Consider the following 24,180-nt stretch of genomic DNA (forward strand, 5'->3'; position numbering starts at 1 on the left):
ATGTCTTTGTTGCTGTAGTTGCGGCCACAAGAGTAACACTGAGTCTTTGTTCTAAATCTGCCCTGGATTTGTTTCATTGTACTCAGAACCATCCAGCTCCTCCCAGGAGATTCTGCTCAGTTCTCCACTCTGCTGCCATCCCACCAGTCTCCAGACTTTCCAGCTGACTTCCCAAAATAGACATCTAGGGGCCTTTTCCAGCCACCTGCTGGATGGCCAAGGAGCTGTCCTCATCCCTGCAGGGATCTGTTGGCTTTGACTCCCACCGTGGAGTTGCCATATGGCTGCTGGGGTAAAAACTCCACAAATATTTTCTGTTGGTTCTCCTGCTTAGCTTAATTGGTTCAGCTTTGACTGATGTAAGATGCTGTCCAAAAACACTCTAGAAAAGGGGTATTTTATGACTTTATTTGGAGAAATTGTTTGTGGGGAATTCAGAAGCCAAAATAACTGTTTTACTTACGTAAGGTACTTGATAAAACAGTTTTGCGCAACAGTCTTGAGAAATGGGCAATGGCTGTACACTAAAATATTTGAATTCTTTGCTGCAGTTAACTTCTCCAGTTAATCTTTACTGCAGCTGACTGAAAGGGAGAAAGTCCCAGCTGGGTCATCTTTCCCCTGCAGAGGTTTTTGTGTGCTGACAGGAGACTGTTGCTGTTGTCTCTGATCCTGCAGAAGGACACAGGTCCAGACTGGAATGCTGTGCAGAAGTCTCCCTTTCTAGCAAGTCACAGCCATCAGGACAAGCATGTTATGGTTTTTCTCTTTAGTCTTTTTGACTTTTGCAAGTAATGCTTTCTAAGCCACAAGTTGTGTCTCTGTTCAATAACCCTCTGTGGGATTTTTCCTCTGGAATTTGTGATTGATCTTTTTGAACCACAGTAAAATGTTTCCTTTGCAGAGCCTGGTTCAGCACAGCTCCAGGTGTGACCCCATTCTCTGTTTGTAGCTCCTGCCAAAAGAACAAGGGAGAAGCAGAAGATGAGGGAGGGGATGTTCACACTACCCTGGCTCTGTTGGGTTTTTTGACATGGACTGTGGCAGTGAGGTTTGCGTGGTTGCTCGGGCAAGCTCTTTGCTGTTCAGCCAAGATGCCGTTCCTTGGCTCCAGGGCTAAAGGTCAGACAGCTGATGCCTCATTAAGCAGCCAGGGAAAATCTCACCCAGAGAAATTCGTTAAAATGAGGAGCCAATGACTTGGAGGGAAGCTGTGTGTGTTGGTGTCAGATGTACTGGGGAGACCTGGCATTAAATTTCACATTTTCCTTAGTTTTGCTTCCCTTGTGCTGATACTGGCACCTTCCATCTTACACCAGCTCAGCAGCTAGCCAGCATGGGAAGTGGTGGATCCTGCTGGAGGCTCCAGTTCCAGTTGGACCCCTGAGCTCTGTGGAGCTTTCCAAGGTGTGTTGGCTGGATTGCAGTAGGAACTCAGTGGTCCAAGAGGGGCTTCGGGGTGTGAGTGGCACATGTGGGAGATCCATAAAGGGTGGCAGCTGAGAAACTTCACTACAGGGGAGGGAAGAGGAACTTCTTGCCTGAGTGGCAAATAATGACAATTAAAGTAAATCACTGATATCCTGTGAATGTGGTAGATAAGCATCTAAGTGGAAAAATAAATATCAAGGTGGGAAGAGTTTTGAAGACATTATAGAATGGGGAGAGGGGAACAGTGGTGCCACACTGTTGTTGCCTCCAGAAATTTTTGCAACTTCCCAACATAAAAACCTTTTGAGTTCATTAAGGTTGAGTTCAGCTGCACATGTTAGAATGTCCAGCTATCATGCAGCACTTCTTTTCTCATGCTCCAGGATAAAGACCTGTTTTTAGCACAGATGATGCAAACTTTAAATAAATGCAAGCAGACGTGTCCCCAGTTTTTTGCTGCAAGTGCAGTGAAATGCCAAGGTTAAAGCAGTTTGCATTTGAATTGTTTCTGACACTGATATGTGAGAAATGCCTTGTGGTGTAATTGTGTGTAAATAGATATTAATGTGCAGTCTGCAGCTGAAAAAATTAATATATACACATGATATACTCTTAATTTCCCTGTCAAACAGTTACTATAAACCTTTTTCAAACTCTGCATATTTTTTAAAATTTAAAACAAGGAGAAATCAAGAAATGTTAACCAAGTCTTTTACACTTTGGATGAGGGTTGTGTCTTTGATAAGATCATTTTATTTCCAGACGGTGAGTGCATCTGACTCCTTAACATTTTAGGAATAATGAGAGCCCTCTGTGTTGTGGAGATGGAATTACCTGAAAATCAGGAGCTGTTTGCCCAAGGATGTCTGGCAGCTGGGTCTCTGCAACTGGCCTTGGTATCCAGGATTCTAATGGAAATAACTGCAACCTCACCTGTGTTAGGTGTTACCCTAAATGTGCAGGCTGGGACCTGCTTTTAGAAATCATCCAAATCAAGATTTTGCTTTTTGGGTGTGAGCAAACTCTTTCTGCTTTCAGTCTCCTGGATATTTTGGATGATAGAGGGGAATGTACATTCCTGTTACTGGAGGTTTAACTACGTATTTCTTTCCTTGCTTACTAATTTTCTTCCTTTTTACCATATTTTATTCTGTTATTTTTTAGGCTGGCCTTGACCACATGAACTAAAAGATGGTGCTGAAGTCCAATATGACACAAGAAGTTCGTGTATTTTTTTTTTTTTGGGAGGGAGAAATGTAGACATGTTGACTCCTGATGAGGTCCCAAATTAATGATTTACAGGCAAAACTCCAGAGTTTAAAAGAGTGGGAATAAACTAACCCAGTGAGATCTGCAGACATGTCTGGCAAGCCAGTGTGCATTGCTGATTTTGAGGAGTATGCTAAAAGCTTTCTACCCAAATCCGTGTACGATTATTACCGATCTGGGGCGGATGACCAGGAAACCCTGGCAGATAATGTTGCAGCATTTTCCAGGTAGGAGGATGATTGAAGGCCGGGGTGGGAGGCAGAGGGTGTAAGTTCTGCTTTACTGGTAGATGTGGTGCAATTTTAGATTTTTCTCTGTGAACAAAACTCAATTTTTCTGCAACGTCTTTCTAATTTAGCTAAAAGACTCTCAACTGATTTTCAGGACAACTCTCTTACCTTTCAGTCCTCCACCTAACAATTTCTGTCAAAAAGCAGTCCATAAAATCAATTAGCACCTTTTTAGTTTTGCCTGCATTTAGGTTCTTTTGTTAACAGAAATTCTCTCCAGAGTCTTTCAGCTCCAGTATTTAATCAGCCAATGAAACTGTAATTTGTACATTTTGGGTTATAGTGCCAGCAAGGGGTTCATGGGGTGGGGTTGTACTTTTTAGGTCCTTAGTCAGTTTTGCCTTTTCCTTAGTTCTCCTAAACTGAATTAGTTCTGTGGCCTTCCCAGATGAGAGCTGCAGGAAGGAGTTGCATTTCCCAGCTCTGGGGCGAGATGGGAAAGCCGGGGCTCAGTCCTGGGTGGCCCAGCTGTGCTCAGGGGTTTCCAGCAGGAGGTCAGCCCTTCAGGAGATACTGTAAATGCTGGGAACTGTTCTAAACCAGTTTTGACTTAGACTGATCCCCTGAGCTGTTGTCAAAACCTGGGCTGAGGTCACCGATAGCCTCAGAAGGACAAGGTCAGCACAAAGTCAATGGGCACTTGCTGTGGGATTCGGTGGAAGTGTCACAAATGGCATAAGATCAGTTGGTTCCCTCTTCCCAGATGTCCCTGAGCAGGGCAGAGGGAAGGAGGTAGCTGGAGGCTGCTCCCCTCAGCCCAGCTGAGCCTAGCCAAGCTGCTCAAACAGTTGCGGACATCTCCTTCCTGCTGGGGCTGTGTTGGTGCAGACGTTTAACCCCCTGCACTTGTCTTTGCAAAGGCTTTGTCTTTAGTTCCTCTGAGTCTAACAAACCAAACCATGATTATCTTGGTTTATCTTTATCCCTCCCCAGTTTGCTTCTCTGCAGGCCTACTCAGTGCTCCAGTTACTTTCCCATAGGCTATGGGCCATTCAGCTGGAAGTCTGATGCAAGTTGAAGGTCGTAGAAGACTCTTGTGATAATTCATTTAGCAGGATCTCAAAGGTCAGAACCTTAATTTTAAGGACACACATGGAAAAACTTTATCATATCAAGAGAAGACAACTCATCTCCACTGTTTATTCCAGACCTCTTATCTCCATGAAGAAGCTGCCATCACAGAAATTCCCCTGCTCAAACACAAGCCAAAAGATTACTCTCAGGAATGAATAGGAGCAGGAGGGGATGGAGTAGTGCTCACCTGATTTTTATTGTACCTTTTTTAATGTTTCCAGAAGCTCTGATGCTACTTGCCCTCATAAAAGCAAAATGAAACATTAAGGAAAGGACACTCCAAGAAGCACTTGCAGGCAATAAACTGCAGAAGCAGTGAATGTTTGACTTGTAACTGCTGAAGCTGATCATGATGAGATGGGATCTAAAGCTGCCAGGGACAGGCTAACAAAGAGCTGGGCATGTCCCATGCTGTGCTGGCATCAGCAGAGCTGGGTGTTGGCAGGGAGATAAGGGCAGCTCTGCTCTGAAGCTGTTCCTGCCACAGGGATGGATTCCTCTGATAAGAGACCTCCTTACATCGGGCTGATTGCCTGTGGGCTTCAGGCTTACCTCATCTTCCCTGAATCTTCTATCAGGTTTTCAATAAAACCTTCCAGTTTTAGGTGTCTGAAACTGTGGTGTTTGCAGGCAGCCTGGGACTGAAGGAGATGTTCATTAGCAATGCCTGAGACATTTAAAGAAATGAATGACATTTGGTGTGGCTGAAAGTCCCTCAGTGCTGGTCCCTGCTCCTCAGCAGAGTGGGGATCAAGGGGCTGGGAGATGTTTCTTTTGCTTTCCCTCCCTTTGTATTTATCTGAAATAAAACAAGATCCCATTTTCTCAGCACATGGGATGCTGCTATGAACAGTCCTTAGGCCATGTTTGCAATGACTTCCTGGGAATACATCTCTAAAAGGTAGGACCTCCTATAAATACTTAGTAATATTTTGGTTTATAAGACCTATTTGACACAAGGGACTTTGAAAAACCTTTATTTTTCCCTTGGATACTGTTGGGAGAAGTATGGCCCAGCTGTTACAGATGGGGCAGTGCTGCTCACTCTGACCCTCACAGTGTCCTTGTGTTCTGCCTGTTCCCGACTGCAGCTTGTGGGTAAAGTCAGATGGACTTTACACCCCCGAGGCACAAAGATCACCAAGTCAGATCATTGTGTAAAAGATTGGAGTAAGTTCAGCTTCGTTTCCCATTGCTTTCCCCTGTCAGAAGTTTAGTTGCGGGGTTCAGTCTGACTTAGAAACTTTGCAGATTATTAAATATTTTTAAGTTTAAATGGAAGAGAAAGCACAAAACTGAACCAGAAGCAGGAGTGGTTAGCCTGTACCTTTATGGTGCAGGATTATTCAGGTGAGGTGTGAGGGGGGGCGGAAACCAGTGCTGGGTTTATCTGTGAGTTCTTTATTGTTTTTTTTTGTTTGGTTGGTTTTTGGTTTTTTTTTTTTTTTTTTTTTTTGTCAAACAAATGGTTTCATTTCTGGAGAAATAAATAGATTATCTTATTAAGGACTAATATTACTGTTGTTATTAAAAACTAACCCTAATAGTGGTTGTGCTGCTGCATCCTGCAGTATCTTTGGAACACTCCATGCAATTTTTGGAGCAGCACAATTGATACGCATTGGATTATAAAATGAATGTCTTGGCCTTTTGACCTTGAGGTGCTTTGTGTTATCAGATACCAGAGTATAAACTGCCTCCACAAGGACAGTGTTTAAGATGAGTTTAACACCAGGTACAGCAACTTTCCCCCAGCTCTTCTGGGAATGAGGGAAGAACCAGCACTCAGATGCTGACATCAGTGTGTTCCTGCTGAGGCCAGAAAAGTATTTCTTATTCATAGTTCTCAAATGGCCCCGGCAGAAGTGAGGCATTAAGGCCAGAAAGGGTGATTTGGGATGGCAGAGCATTCCCTGTGGTGTCTGCTTGCCTTCTCCTTGGGTTTGCTCTGCATCCTGGAATGCCAAGTGTCCTCCCAGCCCCGTCTGGAGCTGAAATCCCCTCTCTAGTTGTCACAGAAGTGAGGGGCCTTAATGGAAAAGAAATTTTTGTGACAAGGTCGGGACGCCTTTAGCTCGATGGCATTCAGGAAATCAGTCTGGAGTCTCCCCTCTGGGCATGCCAGGGAGGGCGGGTGTGGAGCAGGCTCCTGCTAATCCGCCCTGCCACGGAATTCCCGGAGGCCTTGGGAGAAGCTGCCTTGTTCTGTCGTGTGCAAGGAGCAGCAGCTGCTGCTTCAGCAGTGCCAGCATCAATGCAGGCTTTCTGCAAACGTGGTGTTACCTTATAGCAATTAAAGGCATTAAAACGGCCACAGAAATAATTTAAATTCTGGTTAAAAAAGCAAGGCTGATGTTGGGACTGGGTCAGACAAGTCTGAGAAGTTCGGGGGGAGAAAAGGAAAGGAATGCTTGGAATAATAATTTATTTGTGTTGTTGTGATGTCTTTCACCTCAGATTCCCAGTGCACTGCGAAAAGAGTGTGGATGGCAAGACATGCTGGGAGGGAAGATAATTTTCCCCATAGAAAAGCAGCTGATGCTTAGCCTGGCACAGCACCAGCCCCTGCCCCTTCTGCAGGGAAGTGGGGCTGTAGGAGACAGAAGGGCAGCAAACTGGGTTGGGTTTAGGATGGAGGCTTGACCTGAGCAGTGTGTCTTTTCCCAGATATGCTTCTTGCCCTGCAGCACAAGGGGATTTGGGACAACTCAGGAGAGGAACAAGAGGAGCTGCTTGAAAATATTGTGCAGTTTGAAAATATCAATGTTTTTCCTGGCTGAAAGCAGCCAGTGCTTCCCTCTTACCCCACTGCAAGGTAATTTACAATCAAAAATGTTTTTGAGCGTGGAGAAAAAAGGAAAAAACCCAAAAGATTAATCCCCCTTCCTTCCCTTTAATCCTTCCTTCAAAACAGCTTTTAGCTGAAGCTGCCTAAATTGGGAGTGCTTGCTGCCTTCCCCACTGTGGCACCTCCTGCTTCCAGCTGGGAAGAAGGATGCATTCGCTCTCAGTTGCTGATTGCAGCACACGAGTGTGGACTTGGCTGGAAAAAGATGTGGGTGATGAGGAGATGATGAATTAAAAAAAAAAAAATCCAAGTTTTTTTCCAAAAAAACATTTCCAAGGAAATGTTTCACTGAAGGACTTGGAGGAAGCAGGTGCTGTGTGCAGCCGAATGAATGTGTGCCCTGGTGATGGAGAAATGCTGCCTGTGAGGTTTCCTTGCTGCTGTGAAGGGCATTTCCCTGTCCAGACAATGCCTGGTTTCAAGTGTCTGTCAAACTCAGAGCTGGAAACACCTGAGTTTCAAAAGCAAGATGAGGTTTTATTAAAGGATGATGATACTCAGATAGTGAACCTGCTTGGTGTTTTTGTGGGAGCACTCAGTTCTGGGTCAGGAGCACCCATCCAACTGGGTGTTGGTTGACAGGATGTGACCTGATCAGGGGTCTCTGCTTGGGACTGCATCATTTTTCTTGCATGCACTGCTGAGAGGATTTTGGCTCTTCCTGTTTCTCTTCCCAGCCAAAAGCACCACAGGGATCTTGTACCTCAGGACTGACCCTCACAGGCCGGCTGTGAGATGGCAGTGGCAGGTACCAATCTGAGAAAACCAGGAGCCTGGGGAAGAGGGAGATGCTTCACATCCTTTATGCTTTTGGGTCTGACTGTATAAATGAGCAAGGTTACAAAGGGATTTTTGTTTTCTTTCTTTGCTGGGAAAAGATACCTCAGGGCAGAGTGGAAGCCTTCGAAATGAGGATTAGGAAAAAAAGGGGGAGAAAGAAGTTATGTTTTCTTTGTCCCACCCTCAGCCCATCCTCCCCTGAAAAATAACAAACTGTTGCAATGGCATGAGAACAAATGTGAGGAGACGTTCCTGCCGTGTGTGTCTTGGCACTGAGCAGCACAGCTGACTTCCACAGCCACACATCTCCTTCCAAGCATCATAACTGCCCTTCTCCTTCCTGAGGAGCACTGCCTGGAGAGCTGGCACGGCCCCAAGCTCCAGGCTTCAGAAAGGCGGGTCTCATCTTGGCTCTGCCCCAGGCTTTTTGGGGAAATGTCTCTTGGTCTTTCTATAAAATAGATTTTGTCTTTTCCCCCCTGAATTTTCATTTTAATACACAAGCTGAAGCTCAGCCCTACTCCCTGTCAGAGGATAGCAGTGGATCTGGTTGTCTCTCTCTGCTGGTAATTATAATACTATCAGTCTCAAGCATTCTGGTGCTGAGCAGTTGCTCAAGTTCAGCAGTATTAGACTATACATTTTAAATTCTTCTCTGTAATTACATTTCAAGAGCCGTGGGAGCCCTTTTGGGGGGAGGGAGGCCTGTGTGAGAGAGTGGTGCTTGCAGGGCAGCTTTGGCCTGGCTGAGCTCACGAGAGGCAGCCCCAGGTGTTGCACCCCCTCTTGTGACTTCTAGTAGTGGCAGTGCTGTGACAACACCTGGATGATGGGGACAAGTCCCATGGCACAGGTATCCCCAGGAATGCGACCCTCCTCATAAAACTTTGGATGTTATGGTGTCTAGTTTATCCCGTAATAGGGATCGTGGTAGTCTGATGCTGTTCTGTGCATGGGAGTTAAAAAAAGGTAAATTTCCGTGTGTGCAGATATGTGGTGTCCAGTCTAGCTGCAGTAAACTGTAATTTCAGGTTAAGTGTGGTTTAGTTTGCTCTGGTTTGGAAAAGGGAGTTCCAAGCCTGCAGGCCAGGCTTGTATTACCAATAATCCTGTGTCTGTTTGTTCCCTAGTCCATGGAAGGGATAACTGAGGGTGGCTGATGACTTTCCCCATTTGCACACACCGTCTGGCACCCAGTTCTGCCCCGAGGCTTTCAGGGGGCTGAGACTCACCACGAACTTCATTGTGTTACAGCTCCTCTCTTTCAAACAATACCAGCCAAAAATGTTCAAGGGGTCTTTGCCTCTTTCACCCTCGCTCCTCTTTGGTCCCTCCAGGTTTTGTGCCCTGCAGGGGTTTTGCTGCAGCTCTGGATGGCACAGTGGGATTCTGTTCCAGCCCCACTGACAGCGGGAAAACCTGCTCTTGCCCAATGGGAGCTGTGATTTCCTGCCATGCTGCAGCCGTTTGAAATTCAGTGTATCTGTGTGTGTGCCAGGTGGAAACTGTACCCGCGGGTGCTCAGGGACGTGTCAGTGATGGACCTGTCCACCTCTGTCCTGGGCCAGAGGGTCACCGTGCCCGTGTGCGTGGCCGCCACGGCGATGCAGCGCATGGCTCACCCCCACGGAGAGACGGCGACCGCCAGAGGTGAGCGCTGCCGCGGCGTGGGGAGGGACAGGGCGGGGCAGTGCCCTGCCTGGGCATCCCGGCTGGGCTCCTCGCTCCTGCGAGGGTTTGAGCTGCTGATCAGAGTAACCGGGTTTATTCTCACGTTCGTTTTTTACTGTTTCACTCCTCCGAGTGTGGTTTCCCTCTCCGTGAAACGGGGGGGGGGGGGGGGGGGGGAAATGAAGGATAACGAAGGATGCAAGAAGGAAAAAATTTGTTGCATATAAAATTGAAAACATCTATCTACCTATCCATACATTCTGTGTAACTGTAAACATTGTCACAACAACATTCTTCCCATTAGAGAACTGACTATAGAAATTCATCCAACTTCTAGAGGCCTTTGTTTGCCTGGGAAAAATCCTTGCTTGGAAGAGAGCTCTTTGAGAGCATCCCAGGGAGGCAGTGAGATAAGGGCCCTTCTGGGCTAGAAGCTGCACAAAGATGTTGCCAGCACAAAGGCTGCAGCTCAAAAAGATATTAACCAGAATTCAGATGGGGAACTGTCACATACTCCTTTAACTCTAGCTGTGGAATGGCACCAAATCTTAGGAAGAGGTGTGGGCTGTGCAATTCAGTGCTCCTGTGCTGAAAGGAAGAGGGTACAAAACCTAAGTAAGTGATATGAAAACATGGAAATAATCCTGTGCACGGTTGGGTTATTTATCTAACAGCGTTTCTATGCCTAGTGCAGCAGATGCTGGTGTGAAGCGAGTCGCATTCTCAGCCCTGCAGTGTGAGCTGCTCTCAGTTCTCATCGCTGTGATGTGCACAGGGGTGGGCTACAGCACAGCTCCAGCGCTATCTTTGAAAAACACACCTCTCCGATTTTACAGCATGTTTGGGGCTGCACTTTTCCCCTTCCCAGGGGCTTTAATCGGAAGCCGACGCTGTTTTCCCTGTTTGCAAGTGCCAGCGCACTCCACGCGATGGCACTCCAGCACCTCGGATCGGTTTGGGAAGGGCCGGCGGACGCCCTGGTGCTGTCCCATCCTTTGGCAGTTCCCACGGATCACTTCTGGGCCAGGTTGTGCAAGGAGGAAACTCCGAAACATTAAGTGCAAACATATTAATGCCATGGTGAGAGCGAGATTTGAAACACAAAATTCGGGATGTTTCTTAGCAAAAATTCCCACTGATGCTGCAGCCTGGCCACATTTTAAGGCATAAATCCACAATGGCATGCAAGGTTGAGTGGTACAATAAGGCTAGGTACCACATTTTCAAACTTTAACACATGATTTTTGCATTTAATGTTCCTGGGTTTTCAAGCTGGGACAGTTCGGTGTACTGGCACCAGTTGGAATGTGTGGTCCAGAGAACTTATCCATTGGAGCTGGTGAATTTTTAATTGCTTTCAAAGGAGGGCAGTATTAAAATCACACCCATTGCAATGGCATTTTGGGGGAGAAAAAAAATGGCTTTGGTTTTTTACTGTTAGAGATGGAGTGGGGCACTCAGTGCCAAGCTTTTGGTTTGACCTTACAAGATGACAGGAATTAGCTGTAAAGTACACATTTGATTTAAGGGTTCTCTTAAACTTGGGACACTCAGGATCAGGGGAGTTGCCACATCCAACTTCTCTTCTGTTCCAGAGGTAGCACAGAGTTTAAGTGAGCAAACTTGGTTGGTTGGTTGCTTTACTTCAGCTTCTGCTTCAGCTGCACCAGTTTGCACAAGCCAAGGAAGTCTGATCCATAGTCCAGTAGCTTCTGCAAAGCCTGGCATGTTCCATAAGCCTGGCTTTTCTTGGCTCAGGTGTGAAGGAAGTGCTTTTTGGGGTGGTGCCTCTGCTGTGGCCATGATCCTTGAGAAGCACAGTGTGGCCTGAGTCCTGCCCCTCCCCAGCCAGTGCCCTGGCTTGTGCTGGGGGTAGAGCAGCTCCCACAGGAGCCTCCCTGTGTGCCACGAGTCTGCCTGGCTCGTGGGATAATCCTGGTTCACACCACGCTGCCCTGCAGAGCAGGGTGGTGAAGAGAGCAATGACAGCTCCTTCCCTGAGCTCCTGGTGTTTTGAGGACAATGCTTGAGGAATTTCCTGGAGTGACAGCATCTTGCTTGGAGCTGCTCTGTTCTCCTGGCAGGTTTGCCCATGTGCTGTAGGGTAAATGTCCCCTCTGGGGACAAGGGCATGTCATGGTGTCCCTTAGAACTCCCTGCCCTCACAACTTCTTGCTCTGGACCTTGTCAGGGTTTTGGGGGCTGCTGCTTCCTGAGGGATGCTCTGCTGCAGCAACCAAGCTGGTGGAGAGGAGTGTGCACCTTCCCAGAACATGGCAGGGTCTGTCAGCTCACCTGAAACTCCCCTTCATGGGCAGTTCTTTTGCATGAGTAAAGGATCTTTTCTAGGAAAAACATCCAATTGTCATTTTAAAAGCTGCTGGTGACAGGCCAGCCAACACAATGTACAATGTTATTCCAAAGGCTAGGTGAGCAGAATAAACTGCAGTCATGGTCAAACCTTTCACAGCCTCAAATCCAGGTGTTGGATTTACATGCACTCCTGTTAGCTAGACTTTAAAATAATAAATAAATTTTTAAAGAAGTCTATTCAGGCTGTAATAAAGTTGCTCCTCAATTTTTTCTGACATTTGTCTGAAAGTAGCAGGAGTCCTTCTTTACAGAGAAAGCTCTCTTGTCCTTGAAATAATTTCATGCACCTTGGCTGTTGTCCCAGTTTTTCTAGGTCTTCCTTCAAGTATATTCCCTGGCATTTTAGTTGTAGCTCATCAGTGTATGTGGCAATTTTCCAAAGAATGGATTTTCTGTTCAGTAGAGACTGAAAAATTGGGAGGAAAATTGTTTTGGATTAACTGAAATGTTTCATTTGATCCAAAACATAATGTTTTATTTAATTTTCCTACTGGCTAATGCTTTTAGCTATAGTTCTGTTTTGAAACAAAAGTGTCAGCTCAGGAGAAAACATTTCCATTTTGAAAAGATCAACACATGACATTTTGACTTAGGTGTTTTTTTTCACATCCTTCCCACTCTAATTTCAACCTCTTTGACTAAAAATATTTGCCAAATTCAATGAATAATCTTAGCCACTAAAGAGCAAAAGGTTGCTCTCTAAACACTTTTCAATAGAACTCTTCTGATTCTATGGGATCTTTTTTCTTGTTTGTCCATCAGCAGATTCACTGTTCCTCCATGCCAAAGCATTAATTTGCCACCCTGACTTCATGCTGTGCTTGCAAACCAATGTGATCCCCGTGTCAACAGGACCCACCTCAAGTGCAGTGATTCAAAATTTTATGTACCATCCAGCTGCTCAGCAAGAAATAGCAGTTTTTTTGCAACCTGGATTGATTATGAACTGATCTGTAGCATTATTTGAGATTTGTGTTTATACTCTTGCTTATTCCATATTGCACCTAATGGATAGTTTAAATTCCTATGTTTTCACCTCACAACAGCATTGCGGTGCCTGGCTTTTCCATGAATGGCTGAAAATCAGGCTGAGAACCTGACTATGTTCTTGGCCAGGTCTTTTGAGAACTGTCACTGACAGTTGCTCAGGGCTGAAGTTTTTGTGTTTGCCCTCTGCAGCTGCACTCAAACCCCTCTCCAGGCTGCTGCTGACACAGGAAGGGTTTCACCATCACCTGCGACGTGGCTGCACCGTTTGCTTTGCTAAATGGAGCACAGGAGTATTGACTGGAAAGCTGTTTTATTCCCCCTGTTTTAGCTGAGTTTCTGGCAGCTCTGTCATTCCCACTAGAGATGGAGCAACACCTTTGTTCCTTTGGCTCTTAACAGGCTGCTACTGTGCTTTTTCTCTCTGTGAAGCTGAGCATTGAGATTTGGGGTTCTTCTGCCCATCAGACATGGTTGTGACTGGGAAGGAGGGATTTGGCCATTTATTACGTTTTGTGCTCAGCCACAGTGAAAGCAGCAGGACTTTGCATGCACCTGTTTCCTATGTGGTGATCAAAAGATGAGGTTAATTTTGAGATATGAAAATTAATGTCAATCCAGAGTCATGGAGAGGACAATATTCATATGGGACAGTGTGGCCTGGCCTGACCTGACCTGGATTTCCCCCAGAGAGCAGCATTGCTGGGGGATTTAATGCTGCAAGTGTGCCCAGGCAGCCTGGCAAGCCAGGCACATCCCAGATCCATTCTGGCCACGTGACCCTTTCCCTCCAGCCTTCTTGTAAAGCTGACAAGATGTGTTGTGTCAACGGGCAGGCACTGCTCGCACGCAGGGTTTGGTAAGGGCTGAGGGAGGAGAGGCTGACAGGGATCTCTCAGCCAAGTGTGGTTTGTCAAGAGAGCAACGTGGAGTTCTTTCAACTACTCTGTTTCTCGGGAGATGCAGCTCCAAGAACACGGCTGCTACTCCTGAGAAATACCACTGCGCCAAAAGGACGTTGTGTTGATCCCAAGGAATGTCCTCTGGCCCTTAGCTTGGGGACAGTGGATTCACTAGACTCAGGGAAAAACACCTGCAGTGGGGCAGTTTGACTGCTGGCCTTCGGAGATGCCCCTAAAAGGGAAATGATGGGAATTTGCCCAGCTAGAGGAAAAAAGCAGTTCCCATTCCCATACAAGGTAACTCCAACAAAATCTGCAAGCTTGAACTGGGCTCCTCTCCAGTGCCCTCCCTGAAGTATTCTTCCTCTGAGCTGCCCACAGGGACAAATTCCATACCCTTCCCAAACCACGTAAGGAAGTGATGCCCCACCAGATGGGGGGAGGATGCTCTGAGGCTTCAGGATGAAAAAAGGTCACTGGAGCTCCCAAGTGCATCCTGTCCCATTTGTTGCTGTGTAAAATACTTCAGTTGAGTTCCCCAAGAATGAATGGCTTCAAACTGCCAGAGGGCAGGTTTGGATTAGGGATGAAGAAGAGATTCTTTACCTTTCTGTGATTCCATGGACTTCCCCAGCTCCCTGTGCATGGCTACTGCTGTGATCTCTGCGTTGTCACGGAGCCCAGCAGGAGCCTGCAGGGTGTACAAGGGTGAATGTGTCCTTTGGGCAATGCTGAGGATTAAAAGAAGACCTGGAAAAAAAAAACACATAAAAAACAAGCAACTAAAAGCAATCATGCAATGGCATGAGGAAAGGCTGGTTTACAAAAACATCTTATGCTTAAACTCTGGCAAATGTCCAAATGTCACATATTGCAGCAAGAGTGTCCTGTAGGAATATGGCTGTAGTAGGACCGATTTGAAATAATAAATAATTTGTAGCACCCCAAAAGTGAACTGTAAAATATGGTCGTTAGAGGAAATGAATTGCTTCTGTTTTCTTCAACTGCAGCTAAATATTTGAGAAGTTGGAGTGTATTTTTAGAGAAACCTAATTTGAGGTAGAAAAAACCCCAACCAAACCTGGCAGCACTGCAGGCCTCTGTATGTCATGGTTTTAGAAGTCTAGAAAATTGTCAAAACAGGCTTTAAAATGATCAAGATCAAGCACAAATCGACCAAAACTGGAACTGGGAATTTTTAAAACTTTGAAAACTTTTGTCTGTGAACTTTGGATTTGCCTGAGAGATCTAAACTGCATGTGTTGAGCTGGTGCTTCACCAGAGAGCTGTGAGCTTTACAGGAGAGACAAGGGGAATTTTGTGAGTCTGCTTGCATGAAAATGCCATAACCCCGTTTGGGATGGCTGAACTCTCATTGAACCAAACTGCTTAAACCTAATCTTAAATAAGAGAAAAGCACTATTTTCTCTGTTGCTACATGTGAAGGTAAGTTGAAAGGATATGGTGATATCCCATGATTTATATCTTCTCTTCACCAAAAACATTTTACTGTGCAGTTTCTAACTAAATTTTTGCTTTTGCAATAGAAGTAGACTTGAGAATAAAAGGGGAAAGTGGAAATAAATGGATGCGTAAAGGCAGATTGAACCATAACATTTACATTTCTCCCTTATCTGATGTGAGAGTTTTGCAGTTCCCGGGTTTGCAACATTCCCGATGTAGAGCGAACTATGTCCAGTAATTTAAAGGAGAGGAATGGGATGGTTACAAACTAGAGAGGTTTGGGTGATTGCTGCTGTATTTCCAGTGAGGGAAAACTGGCTGGTGGTCCTGGGAGGGTGTAACCAATTTGTTTGAATAAGCTGTTCATAAGTTTCCACTCCAAGAGGCTTGTAATCCTTATTTAATAAAATGTTGTCATAAAGACCACTTTTTAATTCCTCCATGGGCTGAGGATGACGTCTTGAAACAGAGGTCCATTTACATTAAAAATATGCATACTGTGGTAGACCAAGGAAAACAAGGCTTTCTATAATATTTTGGAGTTTTACAGCGTGTTTTTCCTTTATTTTACAATAAGTGACAGATTACTCCAAAAAGAATAAGTGATAGATTCATGAAAACATATCTGTATGAGGTTAGCCTGGTGCGGAAGGTGATTTTTGGGAGGCAACGTGGCAACATCCAAAAAGCTGGAAGCCTTAAATGCATTTATTTGAATGCTCCTGTTTAGAGAATCTCACTTTGTGTTCTTCCAGCCTGCCAGGCCATGGGGACAGGGATGATGTTGAGCTCCTGGGCCACTTCCTCCATCGAGGAGGTGGCTGAGGCAGCCCCAGCTGGCCTTCGCTGGCTGCAGCTCTACGTGTACAAGGACCGGCAGGTGACGGCGTCGCTGGTGAGGCGCGCCGAGAGAGCCGGCTACCGAGGGATCTTCGTCACAGTGGACACCCCGTACCTCGGCCGGCGCCTCGCCGACGTGCGCAACAAGTTCCAGCTGCCCCCGCACCTCAGGTACCTCTGCTGCCCGCTGTGGGACCGGGCCAGTGCCACGGCCACCATGGGCTGCTGGGGGAGAAGTTTGTCCTGGGGAACAGCTCTGTGGAGCTGTGCATTAGTCTGCTTAGGCTGGGATCTGCTTTGGGTCAAAACAAAGCCTTCCTGGCTCTTTGCATGCTGTAAAAGATGCAATGTGAGGCTGCTGAAGTAAGAGACATGGGGCATTTCTTTATGCAGGGGGAAATGTGTTCTTGGCTATCTTCGAACAGGGCAGAGCCTGGAGTGACCTGCTCTGATGTTGAACTGGGATCCAGTAGCAGAACTGGCTGGGCTCTGAAAGGGGTCTGGACTTTGTGGGCCAAAACTCCCTTCCAAAAGATGTTATGATTCCTTCTACGTTGTCCTATGACACTGCTCTGGGTCCAGGGCCATGTTGCTACTGACTGCAGAGGCCCTTTTCAAGCAACTTCAACTCTTCTTTCACTCCAATACAGAAACATGTGGGTATCAGTCTTTCTAAATTCTCCATGAGGGCAATTTTTACTCCACAATGTGTTTTGGGACATTTTCTGTGTCTCAGAATTAGTGGCATCATAATTGACTTCAGCACTAATTCTAGTTCCTCCTTACTGCAGGGCCAATGAGGAATTTGATTTTAACAGAGTTAAACCAGAATTTTAACATTGCAATGGTGTTTAACGGTGCTGATTTGCCTGGCCTTTTGTAAATCTGAATTGATAGACTGTAGAGACTCCTCTGATAAACACATACTGACGTGCTGGCACAGTTCTAGCAGCCAAGGACTGGCTGGAAGAATATTTACTTGATGGGATATCCATCATGAAGCTAAAAATCTTGCAAGGTTCTTGCATGTAGGTCTTGGTAACAAACACAGTCTACCATGGCACATGTTAGAATTATTTAGAGCGTGAAAATGAACAAAAAAATGGAGAGACAGAGGGAAAAAAAAAAAAAGACAGCTTAATGTATTTTGAAGCAGATAAACTTTGAGGTGAGTCCTGGGTGAAAGCTAGTTTTAAATATTATCAATGAAATTGAATTGTTCTTCCTATGTCTCCAAAGACTTTGTATTATACTGTACATACATTGTATGTTACATGTACTTAGCAAGAATCACATCCAGAGGTTTTTCTTAATTTCCGTACTATTCAAAAGGAAGATAAGCCATGGGGTTCTGCAGTAAATCTGATTCTCTACCTCGCTGGCAAAAACCCCTCCAGAGCTTGGGGTGCTGGCTCTCCCCTGTGCACTCAAACTTGCAGCTGAGAGGTGGAAGTTGACAGAGCAACCTGAACTCTGCACTGATTTCTCTGTTAAAGTACAGCTTTAGGAGGAAAGCAAAAAGCCCTAATGCATCTAACATGAAAATGTACCACACTGGTATGTGTCTGCCCTATGTTGTAATCGTGCTAGAGATCTGTGTTTGACACATTATCAATATACACTGACCTTTTACTCTGAAAGATAAAATTAAGCAATTATGAAAATAGCTTACTTTTAAGGGGCAATATAATTTTAATGCCCAGGGTTGAGGAGTCCTTGAATGCGAGTCCAACAACCCAAAGACATTTGAGGAAAGCAGGAGAGTGTTTCTGAAGCACTTTGACCCCACCTGCCCAAATATAACAAGGTTTCGAGTGAACAGGATGAAATCAGGAGAAATTGGAGTAATCCTTAAAGGTTCCAATTAATCACTGCATTCCCAAGTGCTGCTCGGGCAGTGCTTTGTTGCAGAGGCCACAGTGAAACTCTCCTAGCGCGGGGCTCTGCTCATTTATGTGATAACTTTTTCTTGGCTTCGGGTTTTCAACAAAGTTTCAAAGCAACAACAAGGTGCCATTGTGCTCTGAAATGTATATAAGGCAACATTCATCCAAGTGTTGATCTGCATTTTGCAGGCCAAGAAAAACAACAGTTATTTATATAATCTTATCCATGGTTCTGTTTTTCTCTGCGCACCCCACCCTCCACAAACCAACAGCTGAAAAGCTGGATCTTGCTGTGAGCCCACTCCTTTCTCATTTGCTTCTGGGCCTGGAGCTGAACAGAAAAGCCATGTGAAATGCTGCTTGTTGCAGGCATGAAATCAGCAGTGAAACCAGCCAGGTTCCATGCAAAAACACTCATGCACTTCCCAAAATGTGAAATGTGAGTATTAAATAGCCCAATGTGGAACAGGACACAGTTTCAGAAGAGCAGGGCAATTGGGACATGGATGTGCTAGAACCTGTGAGATTTTGTTGCTGGAAAAACCCAAGTAACAGCAATGTTTTCACACGAGCTTCCTTTCCTCCCTACATTTTACAAGCAATTGTACAAAAGGGACACAAAGTAAACAGGCTGGCTTGTTGGCCTTATTGGACAGATGAAAATTCTGAATTCTTTGCAAGGCTTCATGGACATCCATCTGTTTCATGGAGCTTAAGCAAAATTTATTTCCTCCCTGATCCTCTATTCCTCTCATAGCTGAATTCCCTGGGTTTGAAAAACAAACCCCAACCCTATTTATTTTGCTATAGAAGTCAGACTATTACCTTGGGCCAGAGAAACTTGCCCCAGATTTATCACAAAACCATCACAGAAAGATATGAAAGGCTTGGGTTGGAAGGAACATTAAAGATCCAGTGCTTATGTTGATTATCAGATGCTTTGTCAGCCAAAGGTTTTGGCTCACTGAGGAGTGGGATCTGACGTGCTGGGACCGGCTGGTTTTGCTCCTGCCCTGCAGTGCAGCAAAGCTTTAACTCAGGCATATTGAATACTGGCATTTGGGACCCATCGTGACTACAGCGAATCCTCTTCAGACTGTTCTGTGTCTTTTGTCACTTCAGGTTAAAAAACTTCTCGAGCAGTGAGCTGGCATTTTCCTCAGGGAAGGACTTTGGAGAGAACAGCGGGCTGGCTGTGTATGTCGCTGAGGCCATCGATGCCACAGTCAACTGGGAGGACATCAAGTGGCTGCGGGGGCTGACCTTGCTGCCCATCGTGCTGAAAGGGATCCTCAGAGGTGTGTAGCCCTGCTGCTTCATGGGGGAAGGCAAAGAGAGGGCTGTCACTTCCTCCTGCACCATCAGGAACCCACCAGTGAAGGTGTTTGTGGAAGCAGCTGCTTAAAGAAGTGCCTGGTGTTGTCACCAATGCCACCATTAATACGATCATGCCAGTAATTTTGCAGTGGACAGAATCATTCAGCAAAAGAATTTCTTACTGATGAGTTCTAGAACATAATAGAGAAAATAAGGGCTAGCAACCAAGGTGGCTGCTGATCCAGAGGGATAAAATGTTCTGCTTCAATATTTCAAACTACTTTTCTGGTCTTATTACTTAAAGATAAAACCTTTCTCTATGTTGAGGTGAGGCTTTGGAAGGCTGAAGCCTTAAGGTGGCTTTGCATGAGCTGACAATGATTTTCCTAGTGATTCCCTGATTGTGGTGTCTACAAGCTCCCACTTATGGAAGGACACATCCTGTTTGGTTTTTTTCCTAGCTGATGATGCCAAAGAAGCTGTAAAGATTGGGGTAAATGGGATCCTGGTGTCAAATCACGGAGCACGACAGCTTGATGGGGTCCCTGCTACTGTGAGTACTGATGCCAATATGCTCCAGTAATCTTTAATTTTCTCTGCCTTTTGGCTTCTTGTTTGCTTTCTCTGAAAATGTGGAAGCTGGAGGAAAAACCTTGAATAAGTGTTCTATGCCTTAAGCCATGAGTAATACCCTCTCTCTATTTCTCTATGTATGTCACATCATACTCTGAGTTAGACACAGCCTTTCCTTGGTAGATCAAATTGGAAAATCTTTCAAAATTTTTTTTCCACTCTCCTCTTTCATGTCTTCTTTCTCATTCTTTTTTGAAAAACCCTTGTTGCCATTTTGCACCACACTGAAGGTTGTATTAGGGTTGTTTTTCCTCTTTTAATATTCTTTTGAGGCTTCTGAAAAATTGTAGTTAAGGAACAGCTAAAGGCAGAATGAAACTCTCCATTTTTCCCCTTTCAAGTATTTTCACCTTTGGAAAGGGGAGAGAGTGCTTAAATTACAGTTTTTCCTTTTCCTTGTTGTGCTACCCCATGACTTTTCCAAAGGTGAAAGGGATTTGAGAATTTCTCCATCGGCAAAAAAGAAAGAAGGAAAATGAAAAAGTATGTGCTCAAGATGAAGGAAAAACCCCAGAATTCCAGTCATCACTCATCTTGCTTCATTTGGTGTGGGAAAGCTGCACAAATAAAAAGAGAATGAAAAGGAGGGGAATCAAAGCCCAGTTGTGCCTCTCTGAGTATTTCCAATATGTTCTCGATGAAAAACCTCCTGTTTTCCATGATGGTTCCCCGAAGGGAGGAGGGGAACAGATCCTCTTGTCACCTCCTGGGAATGTATTCCCCAATTTCACTGGGAGTATTTGAAACTCTTGGGCAAGCCTGTGTGTGAGGTAATCCAACAGCAACAATGTATAAGGTTGTTAAAAAACATCATTTTGAGGAACCCGTGAAAGCTCAAGAAATACAAATTAATTTTTGACAGCTGCAGTAGAAGAGGAATTTGCAAACTCCTTGTTAGGGGTTACTCCTTTGCCACACCACAGGGCAGAGGAGAACTGCTAAAGCCGATGTGTTCCCTGGATTTATGGTACAAAGAACACTACTTCACAATGCCTGTTTTTATAAAGTATCTGTATCAGATCATGTTAAATGGTTCTGATTTAGAAATATAATAATTTGCTTCAGTTTCATGGGGTTTCAGATCGTGAGCTGAACCCAAGCTGGTCAATATTTCTAGTGTCTAGTTACGCATTGAGGAAATCTGTGTTTTAATTATGGTTTGCATCATGCTTTAGTTATTAGAGCACTTTAATGTTGGTACAGTTTGTCAGGATGTAGAAAGTGGTCTCTGGATATGGAAACAGATCCAAAATATGTCTGGCAAGAGAGCAAAACCAAAGGGAGGGGGAAAATCACAGCAAGTGCCAAACTTCAAGAAAATTTTAATCCAAATCTAAAAACAAACTGCACTTTCAAGTTTTCCCCCCCATCTTCTAGTCATTTTTATCCATTAGAAAGGAAATGAATTACATCCGTATTTGAAAGATGTGAATTTGTGTGTCTTTTGTCTTACTTCCACACACTGTTTCCAGTCTCCTTAATACTTGGCTTCTGGTAGTGTTCCTTTCCTGATTTTCATGAATAGGAACTATTTAGGTGGCCTTGTAGGAAAATTTGCCCTGTAATTAATGCTCCAGGCTTGAATTCAGGAGGTTCATCCTTTTATTGAGACCTCTTGCATGTCAAGAGGAATTACTTAATTCCCTGGTTACACACTTGTAACTTGAGAACAGTAAAAATACTTTCCCCCCTTACTTGTATCACTGGTGTAGGGGATAAGTTGAGAAAGGGGATGAGCAGAGCTCAGTGAAAGTAGCATACATATGCATTAAAAGAAATTCCCACCTTGCTCAAAACTTAGAGGAAAGTTAACTTTTTTCTTATATTAAGAAGTTTTTCTCTATAGTCATTCCTGTAATTAGATGCATTTTCAAAAGGGAAAATACATTAATTAAATTTTTTCAGCCAACTCTAAATTTTTCCAGGCATGTGTTTCTCTCACTCCTTGTCAATAGGTACAGCGCCTGCCTCTAGGCTCCTGAGCTTGCCCTCAGGATAAATGAATGGGAAATTTAAACAGAGAGCAAAGATGATTATTTAAAAAATAAGCTGATCCAATTTCATCCCCTAACTAGTGAAGACTGGAAGTTTGGGAGGTAATACCACCAAAAGGCTTCCTTAGTGCTGCTGTTTTGTACATTCTGCATAAGAATCAGATACTGGTTTGTGTCAGATATATGTCATGGGGTCAGATGGCCATTTTGTGAGACCCTGCTGATTCTCATTCTGTTTATGTGACTCTCCAAATAAATCTGACCTTTGTATGTACCTTCTACCCTGCAAAGTCACTGCTGGTTCTCAATACAAAGCTGTGTTATTTGGGTATATATTTAGGCATGCAACTGCTCATTAAGCTGCTGTAAAGCTTGGATCCTATGTGTAAGAATTGGCTCAAAAAATAAATAGGGTTTCAGGAGCAGCCAAACTGTGTTCCTGGTTTCTCTCTCTTAGATTGATGTCTTGCCTGAAATCGTGGAGGCTGTGGAGGGGAAGGTGGAGGTGTTCCTGGATGGTGGTGTGAGAAAAGGCACGGATGTTCTCAAGGCACTGGCTCTTGGTGCCAAAGCTGTTTTCATTGGGAGACCTGTCCTCTGGGGACTGGCATATCAAGTAAGTGAGGGAAAGCTTAGATCCCTAGACTCACTGTTTAGCCCTATTAAATGCACATGTGTGTGTCTGTGTGCACAGAGGAGCATGTGTGTGTGATGCATCTGTGTGCATCCAGATCACACAGATCTGACTTGCTGTTTGCTAAAATTTGCTATGACCAACCCTCAGGATTTATGTTTGTGCAGAAAACCTTTCTTGGCACACGTATGCATGTCTATACCTACACATATAAATGTACACATAATAGTTCACATTGTCTCCTAATCTCCCAGGGTGAAGAAGGAGCAAAAGAAGTTCTCCAGATGCTGAAGGAAGAGTTTCGCCTGGCAATGGCACTGACAGGTGGGACATCGACATTTCCTCTCCGTAATCACGTTTTCTCAGAGCTTTCATTAGCCTCAGGCAAGGTGCTATAGCAACTTTCATGAGGGGAATGTTTGCAATCTAAACAGGTTAGTCTGTGGAGAAATGGGAAAAAGACTTGTTATCCCTGACTTATAAATGGGGAACTGAGTAGATTAGGTGAAGACATTGTTTCAGGGATTTTTTTTTTTTTTTTCCACAAAGAGAGCAATAAATCCATAGAAAAGTAGTGGCAAATCTTTGGTTACTAAGGGGTGGATTTCATCTGACAGAATGGAGATTTTTATGAGGCAGAAAAAGGAAAGGCTTAGAGTGGGTTGGAAAACCAGGGGCTTGAACTAATCTGCAACTTCTCCTCCAGGATGCCAGAGAGTAGAAGAAATTGGCAGGACACTGATCCGAAGACATCAAGTATTGTTTTCCAAGATTTAGGTCTGAAGACTTTTGCCTTGTGTGTTGCCTGTTGTGCTTCCAGACAAAATCCAACTGCATTCCCTCTGTGGGCCTCCTCCTGCAATCCTGACTGAGGGAACGCTCTGCTCTGTAGGAAATCACTGGTTGAAGAAAGAACTCAAAGCAAATTTTACAGGTGTTTCTAAATCTCTCAGGCTCTTAAGGAAAGCTGCTACATTGGGAGGTGTGATTAGAGATGGGCCTTTATATGAGACCAGCATAAGAACTTCAAGGTGTTTCGCAACAAATGCTGATAATTAATTTCCATGCCTAGGAGTAATTTAGCTATTAAAGTGAAACTATAAACAGAAATGCTGAAATTTAAAATGCAAAAGATGCTTCTTGCTCTCTGTTTAGAGAAACTAGACTGTAGATTGTAGAGATTAAATCTTGCTTTCTTATGAACAGGGTGTCCTTTCCCTAGTGACTTTATAAGCATCTGGGCCTTGTGGCACGTAGGCTGTAGGAGCCCAGAGGACTCTTAGTTGTAAGGAACCAAAGAGCAAAGGCAAATGGGGGAAACTTGGGGAAATTCAGCTGTTTAAGTGGCACAAGTCCTCTGCAATCAGACAGCTGTTGTGTACATGCATTGGATGTACGTCAGATCCTTGGCTAATGCAAATCCCTGTAGCCCAAACTGTGCCAGCTGCCTCCACCTGGAGCTCCGAGTCACATTTTTCACCTGGACTGATTTGCTAATAGTGGCAAGGGAAGGCTGACGCTGCCTGTGAGAGTTTGTAGAATTTGCAGCCATGTGCAAAAGGGAAACTTGAATAATTGAGGCATTAACCCATGACTTGGGAAGAGCCTAGTGGCTCTATTAAGTTTCCATGCACACCCTTAAGTCAGATAAATCTTGGTGTTCTTCACTCTGCTCATGAGGAGGATGCAGAGACACGCGGGATCTGTGCCTCTGTTCTCTGAATAACCCAAATATCCTGAATTAATGAGAAATTTTGCAACTGTAAAGAATAAAGGAGATAAGACTA

The 24,180-nt window shown here is 44.7% G+C and overlaps 1 protein-coding gene across 1 annotated transcript; it reads left to right on the forward strand.

The window, feature by feature from the left end:
• Window positions 1-2,781: 2,781 nt before the first annotated feature.
• On the forward strand, window positions 2,782-24,180 carry HAO1 (hydroxyacid oxidase 1). Its single transcript, XM_053939498.1, has 8 exons — window positions 2,782-2,927; window positions 9,191-9,342; window positions 15,845-16,100; window positions 18,938-19,113; window positions 19,594-19,685; window positions 22,217-22,375; window positions 22,648-22,717; window positions 23,100-24,180. The coding sequence occupies exons 1-8, from the start codon at window positions 2,791-2,793 to the stop codon at window positions 23,168-23,170; spliced, it is 1,113 nt and encodes a 370-aa protein (XP_053795473.1). The 5' UTR covers window positions 2,782-2,790; the 3' UTR covers window positions 23,171-24,180.

The sequence above is a fragment of the Vidua chalybeata genome, chromosome 3, assembly GCF_026979565.1.
Source record: "Vidua chalybeata isolate OUT-0048 chromosome 3, bVidCha1 merged haplotype, whole genome shotgun sequence".
Lineage (NCBI taxonomy): Eukaryota > Metazoa > Chordata > Aves > Passeriformes > Viduidae > Vidua > Vidua chalybeata.

Bases quoted from the DNA above. Each gene is read 5' to 3' on its own strand.
- HAO1 (XM_053939498.1), top strand. From the start codon at position 2,791: ATGTCTGGCAAGCCAGTGTGCATTGCTGATTTTGAGGAGTATGCTAAA. The intron at 19,114-19,593 runs GTGTGTAGCCCT...TTTTTTTCCTAG, and splicing joins GCTGAAAGGGATCCTCAGAG to CTGATGATGCCAAAGAAGCT. The intron at 22,718-23,099 runs GTGGGACATCGA...CTTCTCCTCCAG, and splicing joins CCTGGCAATGGCACTGACAG to GATGCCAGAGAGTAGAAGAA.